This window comes from Peromyscus californicus, unplaced genomic scaffold (assembly GCF_007827085.1).
Source record: "Peromyscus californicus insignis strain IS unplaced genomic scaffold, ASM782708v3 Scaffold_9__1_contigs__length_137607984, whole genome shotgun sequence".
Taxonomy (NCBI): domain Eukaryota; kingdom Metazoa; phylum Chordata; class Mammalia; order Rodentia; family Cricetidae; genus Peromyscus; species Peromyscus californicus.
The window spans coordinates 34905254-34919899 of NW_026294617.1; the positions used below are offsets into that span (position 1 = coordinate 34905254).

The window sequence follows — 14646 nt, forward strand, 5'->3', positions numbered from 1 at the left end:
AAGGTTCTAACCTCATACAAGACTATATACAAAGGAATGGTTATCAAATATTGTCCAGGAATAATGAGGGATAATGACTTAGATAAGATGGAACTACAACCAATGCAAACAATATCAAGCAAGAAACACATACTAAAATCCAGAGAAGTATAGAGCATAGGTAAATGGCATGTTACAAAGATCATTCCAAAAGGTGTCCTATCCTAAAGAACCTGAATCTAATACTTAATATGTTCTATCTACTAAGTTGTAACTATAACTGCTAGTCTTCAATCCCATCAAAGACCTGAGAAGGAATATAATGGTACCTGAGAAATGGTAGATGGATGCAAACAACTTTCGGGAATCTTGCAAGAGTAGATCGAGACAGCGGGCAGCCTGGACAGTCACCTAATGTTTCTCAGCATTGTTGGTGCATTCAAATTGGCTACAGGCCTAAAGTATCTGACAGACCATTTTTAGAAGCAGGAATTCTGAAAGACCATCTTACCCTGTCTTGGCAGAGTACAGTGGTCACTTTCCTTGTGTCCCGCTTGTCCAGAAAGGACAGCATTGCATTTGTACTGTCAGTCGTCAAGGCAAGGGCAGTTCTTTGTCCAGTAGGCCATTTTGTGCCAAGAAGACAAACTTCCAAATGGAAATGTCTTAGAAGCCCAACATTCTCTCGGGATCAAATTGGTGCAGCCAGGAGCAATTGTGTCTCACATCAACAGAATTCTAAGTTATTTAAATGTCATATTCTCTAGGTCTATGAAGTGTTTGAAGATTACCTGTCCATCTGACCTATGTATCCGTAAATCTGGATAACCTAACTAACGTAACTATAGAGATGACAAGCATAGGTGACTATAAATCTATAAGTCTTATCTACTGAAATAACCTAAGGACTAAGGCTTCACGTAAACAAGGTAAACAGTCTATAAGCAAGTGTATGGTAAAGAATGATGACTTCAAAATTGTGACAATACACAAGATATTTATAACAGAGGTAGGAATATATAGTGCAATGTGCAATATGACAATAATCTTAAATATATATCAATATACCGAATATCCTAAACAGAAGCAGAACATACATAAAGTATGACAGATATAAATTTACATTTGTATCAATATACAAATATTTCAAATAAGAGTAGAAATATATGTACATTATTAACAAATATAGTTCTGTATTTGTATCAATATACAAATTATCTTAAACAGGAATATAAAAATAGTTTACATTTGTATCAACATATAAGAATCCATAACAGTGCAAATTACACTGCAAATTATCTAAGGCTGCTATTTTACTAAATTTGTTTACTAGTATATACAATAATCTACCATAATATCTTATACCTATCCTTTCCATTTCTTCTTTTCCCTTTTCTTTTTAGAATATTGAGTCTAATATTTTCTTCTACCCTCAACCCTATAACCATCATCCATAACCCTGAGAATTATGAAACCTAAGGGAGAAGGGGCGTTGTTTTCTCCAGCTACAGTGGAGGAATGTTGTTTACTAGCTCAGCCCCTGTGGTTGCTCAGCCTACTTTCCTATACACCCAGGACCACCTGTCCAGGGGTGGCAACACCCAGAGTGTGCTGATCTCTCCCACATCAACTGTCAGTCAAGAAAAGGCAGCAAGAAAAAAGCACAGAGTTACCTACCATCAGACAGGCCAGTCTGATGGAGATGTCTCCTCAGTTGAGGTTCCTCTTCCCCAGATGACTCTAACTTGTGTCAAGTGACAAAATCTAACCCGGAAAGCAGATTTCCTGATCCCTGCTCAGAAGCTCTTGTCTGCACACTCAAGTGGGTTTTGTCAGCACATGCGACAATTCTAAGCACCTGTGGGTTTTGAGGTGTTCTAGCTCCAGCACTGTCCTAAGCACCATCCAAGGAAATTCATACAATGAATGGGGAACTTCCTTTGAAGTTAAATTTCCATAGAATAACCAAAGTACTAGGCAAGAACCAAATATCCATGGATAGGACTTGAGCAGTGTACCAGAAACAGATCGCTTCCTTTTTACCTCCATGAAATGTACATAGAATTTTATTTCTGATGTGGGCATTCCAACTGGGATACTTTTTCAAAAGAATACAAACCTATGGTCTCCACAAATCTAAGAGTTGGTGACAGACACCCAGCCCCCTGAGCTTCTGAGCTGAGACAATGATTCACACAACTCTCATTGCGGTCCCAGATGAGAGCAGTCTTTGAAATGATTCTCTAGAGGTGCAAGAAGTGGGAGTCAAAGGGAGGCCAGAGACATGGACCACATTCCGTCTTCGTGTTTGTAACTTCTTTGCACCAATCACATGGCTCAAATCTAAAGTATGCTTTTCGTTAAAATAGTAATCCTAAAAAGGCAGCATGGTGGAGGCAGAGACAAGTGGATCTCTAAGAGTTGGGGGCCAGCCTGGTCTACATAGTAAGACCCTATTTCAAAACAAAATGAAACGAAATGACAGTCCTGACAGAATCTTTGTTCCCATAGAAATAAGGTAATCCACTTGTTACATTGTGCTCAGATCAACTTAGAAAAGAAGCCTGTGGGTGTGGCATCTAGAAGTATATAACCACGTTGGGTTCTGATTTAAAAATTATTCATTTGAAGTAGGTTTATATTTGGTTCATATTTATTTTTAAAGATAAAGACAATATACTCTTGGCTCAAAAATGGCTAAAGTTTATTGAGAATTTATTTGTTTCCTATTTGTGGTCTTAAGACATCAAATCCTTAAAAAGAATGATGTGATAAACTGAGGCACAAAGAGGTTCAGCGCTGAGTGGCAGAGTGGGGTTCAGTCATGACCCAGGTGGCCAGCAGTGCTGTGCTCTTGCGGAACGTGCCCCAGAGCAGGCACAGATGTGGGACCAAACAGGGCACCACCCAGGAGAGACACTGTTCTGCCCTGACTGGATTTTAAATCTTTATAAACAAAACTCATTTCAGGACAACTGAGAGAGGGTAGAGTAATCCAGACACAGCACCTCAGACCTTTGGCAAAAATCACTAGAAAATTGTGTGTGTTACTTTTGGTGAGTTATTGATTCACAACAAATGCTGTGTTGGGAGTTGTAAGGATTTTTGAGTCTATGGACTTATAGACTGAAAAAGAAGAGAGAAAAGATGAGGACACATATTCTTGAGGCTATCAAATAAATGGTCAATAAACATTTATTGAATGATGACAACAGCTTCAGAAACAAGGGTGTGTTATGTCCCTTTGGATTGGAGGGGATGGGGAAGGTATGGCTTGAACCTTCAACCAAACCTTAGTCCATAGAAGGGACTAAGACGAAGTCTAGGTGAGGGTGGATTCAATAGGGGCATCTTTATGGAAAAGAAAGATCACAAGTAAGAAAGAATAAGCCCCTTTTCAGAAAATAAAATCAATGGAAACACATTCATTTTAGAACATAAACTGTCCATCCACCCAGCCATCCAACCATCTAACAATATTTATTACTCATCAGACACTGGGTCACAACTGGAGACCCTAGTAGGTGAATTTGGAACAGATGTGAAGGCATCTGGATTGCCAGCTTTGAAAGACAGACTTTTGGTTGATGATAATAAGCCATGGTTTCTGAGATGGTTTCTGAGCTACAGAAAGAGAATTTGATATTTTACTATGGAATTGCAGACTGACAAATGAAACAGGATGGATTGCAGAGAAAGGGTCAAGCAATCAGACTTTTACAAGGACCTTCTGCCAAGGTCCCTGGAGGAGGTCCCTGGGCTCTGGGCAGACAGGGTGATGGCAGCCACAGGGAGAGGGCTGCGGTTGCCTGGGATCTGGAGATGTTGCAGGAAATCAACCCACAGCCAGAAGAATGGAGAAGAAGAGACACTGGCAATCCCAGCTCTTGGAGATCTGGTGTGGGTAAGAGGATGTTGCCAGTGAAACAGGAAGGCTTGCACAGGAGTTCCTCACAGTCTGTCTCCTTCCTCAAACTTGTTGCCTCTCTTACATTTGCCCCATCTTGATGGATGCTTCTGACCACAACTGAGCAGAGATTTCGGGGCAGATGGGGTCCACATTCATGGTCCCCTGTAGCGTGAAGCATGTTCTTCACCCTTAAACGTAACTTATATTTTAAAGCTGGAAATCAAGCTGAGTTTTGAGTACATCAAGTTTTAAAGTGATTCACACTTCATAGATATGAGATCAGATTATCATGCAAAACTTATTTTACATTTTTCTACTTTCTATAACCCTTTGATGCCTGAATGCTCGGAAAAACCAAGGGAAACTCCCGCACTGCATTTTCCAAGTGGGGTATAAACTCCCCTGTTACTCTTTTCTGTTGGGTGGACTACATTGCAGCGGCCTCTCAACCCAGGAGAGTGTGGGTAACTGAAACGCACCACTTTTTCCAGATCCACCTTCCTTTAAACCTGAATCCAAATCTGTTTTGCCCTCAGCCACTTTGTCATGGTGTCTCACAAGGAATGGCTTTGTTTTGTAATGTCATCTATGGAGCTTACTGCCATTTCCCAGTGGGATGTTGCAAGCAAGAGAGGTGAAGCCGTGCTCAGCTGAAAACCTCCAAGCCTCACACAGTTCAACACTTTCATTAATTCCATTCACTGAAGCTTGGGCGGTAAATGAGTACATAATGCTTGACATTGGAATGACTTTTTCCCCATGTCTTTCCTGCTGCGCGATGACAGATAATTTCTTTAGCAATCACTGTGTTCTTTTCATATTCTTGGAATCTTGGTGTTGGAAGGAACATCAAAAGTTCGTCATGTTTCATCTCCCACTTGCCAACAGAATCGTGCTGAAACCATCCAAGATGGATCATTTGTTGTCTGTTGTGTTCTTTGAGCCTCAAGCTTGGAGAATGGTCATCCGCAGAATGCTGGAAACACACCCAGAACATGCTGTGTAGTCCTGCCCTGGACTTAGCAAAAACATGCATACACAGTTGAGTGTGGTTGAGTAGTCCCACCTGATATCCTGTAATGAATATGGCAGAATCTTTAGAAAGGAAGGAGTATTTCCTTTTTAAAACAACATTTTTGGTCTATAAGAAATTTTGTGTATGTGTATATGAGTACATTTTCGTGTACATTTGCGCATATGTGTACACATTGTTGAGACCAGAGATTATTCCTAGGGACCGTCTCTCCTTGAGCACACTCTATCACATTTTCAAGCTTATCAATTAGGTTCTACATGCTTCTGCTTCCCCAATGTTAGGATTATAAGTTCTACTATACCTTAGCTTTTAAAACAAACAAATAAACAAACAAAAACCATGGGTTCTGGAGACTAAACTTGGATCATTATGTTTATACATCAAGCACGTTCTAGACTGAACTATATCTCCCCAACCCCCAACCAGAGAGTTTTTTTCAAATCATGGTATTTGGCTTAGAACTTGACACACTGTAGGCCCATCATAAAAGTTTCAGAAAATAAACAAACCAGTACTTAAATATTGCTAGCAAAACATGGCTCCCTGGGAAGACGGTAGGTAATAAATAGTTCTCCCCTGCACATTCCTTGAGTTTTGTTTCAGTTGGCTTGTGTTATTTTGAGACCGCATCTCGCCATGTAGCCCAGGCTGGTCTCAAACACACAATCTTCTTGCTTTAGCCTCCCAAGTGCTGGCATTGTAGGTGTGTGCCAACATGCCTACCTTCTGAGATCTTTGACCTGTGGCTGTCCACACACTTCCCAAGAGGGCCATGGAACACTGCATCCATACTGCTGTGGAAGAAACAGTTCAGGAGTCAAGTTCAGGGATCTTGGTTTCCCCCCTCTCCTCTTTGAACTTGGGTACACTTTAATGTACTAAGATTATTTGGAGTTCAGAAACTAAGGAACCTGTCCACGCTGGATGAACTCAGTGTGACATTTGGACATAGGACCTCTGATGGCCAAGCTCTATTCATCACCTGCTTTTTAAGGACATGCTGCACTTTGGGGCTAGTGTTCAGTTTTACCTGAGGGAAAGTCCATGCCTAACTCATTTCTGTATGTTTGTGCCATGAGCTATCTTACATCTACCTTGCATTCATTAAAAACTTATGTATATTAAAGAGATATGCCTTGTGAATGGTTGGCTAGATGACATCAGTACCCATAGAGAAAGCTGGGGTGTCGAGATAAATGAGACCAGCACTGGAATGAGAGAAAAAGAGTTTTGTGGAGGACATGTTCTGCCACCCAAAGGTTTCTTTATAAAGAAAGTGGAAATTTGATTATTCTAATACTGTTTGTGATGAAACCCTGGGGTCCCCCTCTCCTCTTAAATGGTCCATACCCTCAAGCTTTAGATGGCAGAAAAGGCACTTAACAGCCATGAATACATCTGATTCATTCTTAATGTTTATCATCAAACGGTTGGAGAAATTTCCTCTAAAAAATTTGCAGCCAAGCCGTTATTTAGAAATGAGACATCTTGAGAGAACCTCAGTAGCCCACATGCCGTTACACTGGGGCTGCAGAGAATGTCATATGCTCCCAACTCACAGCGCTGAGTCCCACAGCTTCTGTAATGTAACACGGTAGCACTACTAAAGACTGACAAAGACACAGAGACCCAGAGGCACCCATGGCTGAACTGCAAATGAGAGGGACGCTGACAGGAACCTCAGGGCATTAGCATCTCACCCTCCACACGTGTTTTTCTTTGGTGCCCAAGCACCCAGAGGAACATGCCATTCAAGAGGCTCATTTTGCAGAGCTCTGCCCTGGTGAGTTTTGTTGTCAACTAGACACAGCTCGTTAGGAGGGACTCTCAGTTGAAGAACTGCCTCCATCAGCTTGGCCTGTGGGCATGACAGTGGGCATTTTCTGGACTGATAATTGATATAATAGGGCCCAGCCCACTGTGGGCAGTGCCAGCCTTAGGTGGGCTTGGGCTATATAAGAAAGGTAGCGAACATGAGCCGGGGAGCCAGCGTGTATGCAGTGTCCCTCCACATCTCTTTCAGTTCCTGCTTCTAGGCTCCTGCCCTGCCTTCCCTTGATGAGCAACTATAACCTGCAAGGCAAATACAGCCTTTCTTCCTCCACCTTGTTTTTGATCCGTGTTTCATAGCGACAGAGAAGTAAAGTAGAGTCACCTTACGATTCGCCCACATGGTGAAAGGACATTGGGAATGGATAGGATTCAGCAGCCTTCCAGCATTAGCATAACCCATGTGATGAACAGAAAATGTAGAAAAGCATCTTCAAGCTTGCAAATGAGTCATGCCGACCACAATTCACTGCAAAGTGACATTTACCTTTGAGTTCTCATTTGGGAATCGACTACATGGAGTCCTTTTATTTGTTTTTCAGACAGAATGTCACTGTGATATTCAGACTATCCTTGAAGTCAAGCTGGTGGTCCTCCTTCCTCAGCCTCCCCCGTGCTTAGATGATAGACACATGCAACCATGTCTGGTCTAAAATTTTCTTTCATATGACAAGGAGAAGTTTCCAGGAAAAGGTCATGATGGCGCCAGGCTATAATCTCAACACTAGGGAAGCTGAGGCAGGAGGATGGACAGTCCAAGGCTAGCTCTAGGTATATTGTGAGACTCTGTTAAACAAACAAGGGCTAGAGACACAACTCAGTGGCTGAGTGTCAATCTAATGTGTACAAGTTTGGGGCTTGATCCTCAGTATTGAAAAGTAATTGGGGGTAGGGTGCTGAGAGTTTTATTGTTCAGTGTAACCTGAGAGAAAGTCATAGAGTTTCTTTAGTGTCTGTATCTAAACCTCATCAAAAACTCCTTTTTCAAATCCTTCCTCTTGTAAGGATTCAGTTTTATCTCAACTAGAGATGGAATGGGTCTACAGGTTATTTTAATACACTGTTTTTCTTAGTGATTGTTGTGAGTACACAATGCTATCAGTTATCAACTAAAGCATGTCAGCTGTTAAAGCCATACATTGGCTCTCCTTGCTATTGGAACTTACATTCAGAAGTTGGTGGGGAGGGGGGTGTCTCTGCTCCGAGTAGCTGAATCCCTGGTGTTATGGAAACAAAGAGCTCTTGCCTCATAGCCTGTTGATGTATCCAGTCATAAATGTGACAGTTACCGGGGCTAGTCGCCTTCTCCGCCTTCCTGCAGACCTGAGACTAACTCATTCCTTACTGATAACAGATGCTGGAGCCGAGCCTTTGAAATACCCCTGTTGATTCCATTAGAGGGAAATGGCTTTATGCAGTGGTCTATGGGGGGTGGTGGTGTTGTGATTGCTGTTCTGTGGACCCCTGGCTGAGTACCATGCTTTTCTCTTATAGGTGATGTGCCTTCAGGACTTTTTTGGTGACGATGACATTTTTATTGCATGTGGACCAGAGAAGTTCCGTTACCAGGATGATTTCTTGCTAGATGAAAGTGGTAAGGAAAAAAAAAAGTTCAAAACCCGGGGAAATTTGAGGCAGCTTTCCAAAATGAACTGCACCAGGCCAAGATTATGTCAACTCCAAAGCCACCAAATCAGTTTCAGATCCTCTCCTGCCTTGTCTTTCCTATATCTTGAATTTCTTTGATTTTTTTTAATATAGAAAACAGATGAAATGATAATTGAAAAGGTTAATCCGTTTGGAAGAATACGTTCCTAATGGCTAATTTATAGCCATTTAATAACTGAACTGATGCCTTACAGAGAACCACAGTGTGGATTTCTACATTTTAATTATATATTTTCATAAAACAATTTATAGTGGATGGATTTGTAATCATAAAATTACAGAGTATGCTTCTAGACTTAGCTTTCATGTGGCTTCCTCTAATTCCTGAGAAAATGGTTTGGTGCTCTCTCCCTGAAGTACATTGGAATTTGTATGTCATTAACATCTGTGAACTGTCAGGATGGTAGTTTCCTTCCTTTAATGAACTAAATGTGACCCTTGGTGATTGATAAAGAGGGAAGTACTGATAAATGGGGAAATTAATGCAAAGGGCTATGATTTTCAGAATGATTTATTTTGGGTGGGGGGAGGTGGTCTCAGGAGTCATCTCAGAATCTTACAGTATCACAGGTAAAATAATCGCCCAGGACATCCTGCCTGGGTAATTTTCCTTCTAATTTAATTAGGGAACTATTACATAGTTACTGACACTTCAAATTCTATCTAGTTGGAGACATTTTTGGAGGTAGTAAGTGAATGTGTTGCTACATTGACAGAATGGGTGGACAATCCTGAAGTGAGATAATGGCAATCGTTGTCCTGTCCAGGGCTCGCCCTGAAGCTCAGTCGTAGACTCATATTGGATCAGTTATGTGTAGTGTAGTGATGGGCCACGCACAGATTGTTTTTTCAATGACAGATGACACATAGTGGAGCCTCGTGACAATACAGTGCTCAAGCACAGCACAGCCAGCCATTCTACCTTATTAACTAGATTCTATGATGTTCCCACCACACTAGGTCACCCAAACATGCAGGTCACAAAACATACCCTCATCATTAAGCAGCACACACATATCCATATATAACATCAATGATGTGCACTTAACAGTTGACTAATTCATGACTTCAGTAACATAGGCAAAGAAAACTACCCTCCATCATGAAATCTTCAAGTGTTCAGTGGAAGTACAGAGAGATGACATGAACGTGCCCCACGACAAGATTTATTTTCATGCAAGGTCCTCACAGGAGGATTACTTTCCCTCTGAATAAGTTTTCTCTAAATACATTCCATCTTTATAATTGATACACACGTCCTCTTGGGGCAAGGATTTATATAAACGTATCATTCACAAGATGTGCTCAGGGAGGAAGCGTCCCACCTTGTTTAAGGAAAGGACAAAGCAGCTTTGCCAGTGTGGAACAGCAAATGTTTCCAGCCAGGACACAGAGCTGACAGCACGGGCTTTGAGAAGAATAAATGGCCTTGACTTTCAATTTAAAGAAAATAGCTGCTTTTGATAGAATAGTCTGGGACACCAGATGTGTTCTGGAATGAGAGCCCACTTGCTGCTTTGATACTGAGAGCAGCAGCCCGTCTGCCTTGCACGGGAGTAGAGCTCACTTTCAAATTGGCAGAGCTGGCCACTGGTGTGCAAGGCCTCCCTCCGCTCTCTTTATCTAGCCATCAGGTTGATTTCAGGCCACTACTCCCACCTGGCCCATCTCAGGAAGCCACACAGCTGGCTGGTCCCCTGCTCCTGATGTGGTAAGATATGTTGTCAGCCCGGGAGCTTCAACCACCTACCACCACAGGCAGGTAGACTTTGTGTGAAGTACAACAGAAAACTGCCAGGGGAAAAAAAAACTTACCAATCCCCAACCCCTCCATTATCAAAAGACATATGGGGTGTATCTCAGTGATAGGGCACTCCCATAGCTCCCTCCTCAGCTTTGTTAAAGACAAGTGGGGGCTGGAGAGATGGCTCAGCGGTTCAAAGGCCTGGGCACTTTTGCAGAGAACCTGGGTTTGACTCCCAGCAGCCACAGGGTGGCTCACAAGCATCTGTAACTTCAGTTTTGAGAGACCCAATACCTTTTTCTGTCCTCCAGGGGCACCAGGGACATACATGGTGTGTAGACATACATGCAGGCAAAACACCCATGTATATAAAATAAAATAAAATAAAAAAGTATTTTAAAAGAAAACACAAGTGTATGTACACACACTCACACGAGTGTAAACACACAGGCATGCATGCACATACATACACACACACACACACACACACACACACACACACACACACACACACACACACACACACATTCTAGCCAGCTTTTGACACTTAACCCCTTGAGAGCACTCTACAAACCATTTTGTTGAACTCACTTTCTTTCTCTCGATAAATATGTCCTACCCAATTCTCTGTGTGAAATCCATTTACTGTGTAGTGTGCCCTCCTCCATTCTAGAAAAAAACACGTGGGCACAGGAGGTGGGGAAGGAGAGTCGACTAAAGAAAAGAAAAATTCTAAACTGAGGTTTTACTTCCTTAGATGAACTTACCCAGAGACTAAATTCTCACGTTGTCAACTGCAATTCTCCTGGTGCTCGTACAGCATGTTCTGGGCTAATGTATTAAAATATGAATCTTTTTATAAATGCTAAGTGTGATTGAACCCAGCTCATCTCTACTTACTAAGCTGTATCCGAGCATTGATGCTGTATGTGGTCAGTTCCATGGTAAACTTCCTTAAAGGTGTGTGGGGACATCTTCAGAATTAATAGTTTTCCTGGTGCAGAGCCACACTTGATTTAATGGTGTCAGGAAGTGGCCTTGTGCAACAAGGCGGTGCTTTTATTTTATCTTTAGAAACAAACCCAGCTACTAATGTGCTCGGAATTAGGAAGGACATGTTCCCAAGTGTCACCAGCCATCTCCCACAGACATTGCACAGGGGCTTTCCAAGGGAGACTTCTGCTGTAGCAGATACATGGTTCCTGAGGCCACGTGGGAGCAGCATCAGTATCAGTAATGAAGAGCCATAAATTCTCCTTCCTATCTTCACGTGCTATGTGGGGTGCCTTCCTTGTTCTAATTCAGAATGTAACCATTTTAGCAGAGTGTCATCCATCAAGAGAGTTTCAGCACCTTCCAAATGGTGGCCAGAGTGCTATATATAGAGGCCGGCAGAAGCTGGCAGATCCATCCCTTGTGGCACCTGCTGTCTGATTGAGAATGAGGAAACAGAGTGAGGGAAGGTGCCACTTTGGAGACAGGAAGCTCAACCCGGAGTTGCTTAGACGCTGATGACAAGCCACTGAGTGTGGCACTGATTGCCATTCGGAAGGGACAGGGTTTGCTTGAGTAGTGCCTGCCTGGCCCACATCAACTCCTTGGTGACGAGCCTGGCCTAGATGTCGCCTTTTAGTCTAGCCCCTCATCCTCAAGGCCCATGTGCCCACCCTTTCATGGCTTTTTCTGCCACTCATCACGTGGTCTTGCCATGGGTGCCTCTTTACTGTCCAGCCAGCTGCCTTCTTGAGAGCCTAAATCTCTCTTACTTTTCTGTAAGGAAACTCATGTCAGGAAATCATTATTTGAAGCTTATGTCTTTTCTGCCTCTTGTATTTCATTAGTCTCTTAAGGCTTCTGTACAAACTTCCACAAACCAGACAGCCAGGGCAACAGAAAGCACTAGAAAAGATTTTGAGTGTTATCACAAAAAGATGGAAAATGCTTTTATTTATTCTTTAAGAATTTCATATAGGTATATATACAATGTATTTTAACCATATTTACAAACCCTCTACCTTCGAGGATCTCCCTACTCATGTCTCCAACTTCATGTTTTATCATTTTTTTAGATAAAAATGAGAAATGTTTGAGGTGGTGGATGGGCTAATTACCCTGACTTGATCACTCTATATTGTGCATTGAAACATCACATTGCATCGCATCACATTATATCCCAGAAATACGTTCAATATTTTGTACCAACTACAAATAAACATTTCAAATACCCAGTGGGGGGGCACCCAGAGACTTACTGTGATGCAGCTATTGAGGCAGAAAGTCCAGAATGAAGTCATGGGTAGAGAACCGACTGGAGTGCAGGGCAGAATCCCTCCCTCCCTCCCTCTTTCCCCTAGTGGTTACTGTTGGCAGTCAGTCTTGCATTCCTTGCCTGTGGGGACATCCCTCCAGGTTGCCTCCTCCATCCCCGTGGCTCAGTATGCTTATCCCCTTTCCCTCTTCCTACAAGGTCATCTGTTGTCAGATAAAGGTCTATCCTCATCCAAGGTAGCCTCCTTTTTTCTTGAGAACATCTTCAAAGACCCTCTCTCCAAGTGACTTCATGTTCACAGGTATCAGAAGTTGGGATTTAAACAGGCTTTCTGGGGGAAAATGGCTCAACCCACAACGGAAATTGGTAAGAGCCATCCAGATTTTAGTTGAACCAAATTTATTTCCTCTAATTTCTAAAACTTTTTATAACTGTTGGAAGGGTACTGAGTGTACCGTGTTCATGCAGTGCCCACAAAGGCCAGAAGAGGGCATCAGATCACCTAGAACAGTGGTTACAGATGGTTGTGAGCTACCACGTGGGTGCTGGGAACTGAACCCAGGTACTCCACATTAACAGCAAGTGCTGTTAGCCACTGAGCCATCTTGCCAGTCCCTGGAGTTTCATTTGATTCACTGTCCTTGGCTTTGTGCAATGATATCAATATGTCTAGTAGCAGAGTTCCGAACAGCAGAGCTGTCACTGGGCTACCCCTCATGTGACAGGTTGGACAAATGCTGTCAGGGAATTTCAGCACCATGGTGGTCAGGGTCCCCTTGAAACCTTTCGTCTGAGAAAGTGCTCTCACAGGCACAGGCGCCTGTGTGTCTCATTGACTGAACAGTCAATCCAAGAGATACTGATGTGTGACTGATATCCAACAATCTCTGTTGAAAGCCTGTTAGTTCCCTGCAGGTAGGGGCTGTGCTTGCCCACTGGTCATCATACTACAGGGTTTCTGCTCTGGGCCCTGTGTGGCTTAGCAGAGCTAGAGATGTTCATTTGACCACACCAAGTTAAATGGTTGAAGTCCTCTGCGGGGAGGCTGATGCCATAATCCGCAAGGAGTCCAGCCTATCTAAGAAAGTAAAATTAAATGAGTATAAACAAGAGACTGTGCTCTATGATTCAAATGGAAAGAAAAAACAGAAAAAGACAGCTCCCAGGCAGACTGCTCTTGTCGGCCAGGAACAGATCAGTTTTCTCAGCCGTGTGTGAAAATTGCTTTTCTTTAACTGCACGCTTAATGTCAGATATGTGATTTGGTCCGTTTCCTGTGTCCTGTGGGTCTATATTTCAAGTCTTCTTATTAAAGTAAGACAGATGAAACATAAATTATATTTATACACATGTACGTACAGATCTGTGTACACATAAACAGGACAGAACTAAAGAATAGACCAAATATGTAGTTAAACTTTGGTAGCTGTCTAGTGTTCTACCATATTAAAAAAATGTGTATGTAGGTATTTTAATTGCCTGTATGTCTGTGCACCACATGCACACGGTATCTGTGGAGGCCAGAAGAGGGCATCAGATCCCCCGGAACCGGAGTTACAGATGGTTGTAAACAGCCACATGGGTGCAGGGAAATGAACCCAGGACCTCTGCAAGAGCAGCCAGTGTTCTTAACTGCTGAGCCTTCTCTCCAGCCCTATTATATTTCTCTTGAGGTAGGGTCTCACTATGTAGACCAGACTAGCCATGAACTCACTATAAATCTCGGGCTAGCCTTCAGCTTTAGATCCTCCTGTCTCAGCCTTCAAAGGGCTGCGAGTAAAAGTGTCTGTCACCATGTGAGGCACAGAGTTTGAAGGTTATGAAGGTTGAAGACTTCTCTAAGAACTCTGACGTGTGATGTGTGCACACACACACATGCATAGTCTCATATCAGCAGAACATAATAAATCTAGCTTTTTTCCAGAAATAACCATCTGGAATGCAGTATTCTTCCTGAATATGAGCATATTTCTAGAAGGGACATTTCCTCAGCTTCTCATGGTGTTGGGTACCCATTGCCTAGTTGGACATGTTCCTATAACTCCTCCAACCTGACCACTTTCATGGATTCAATCTGAATGAGATGACAGAAACTATAGTAGGTACCATTCATTGTGATGATCTCCGTTACTCTGCCCAGCTGAGTGCTCTTAGGGCTAAAACAGACAGTAACAGAAACAGCACTGGCTTAGCCTCGGAAGGCATGGGTC

At 42.6% G+C, this 14646-nt stretch overlaps 1 protein-coding gene across 2 annotated transcripts in view; it reads left to right on the forward strand.

Moving 5' to 3' along the window:
* The window catches only part of Dclk1 (doublecortin like kinase 1), a 306342-nt gene that overhangs the window by 133784 nt on the left and 157912 nt on the right, over positions 1-14646 (forward strand). For both annotated transcript variants that reach the window (XM_052730073.1, XM_052730072.1), the window contains exon 4: positions 8250-8349. In XM_052730073.1, the coding sequence (XP_052586033.1) occupies positions 8250-8349 (100 nt within the window). The remainder of the gene's footprint in view (positions 1-8249; positions 8350-14646) is intronic.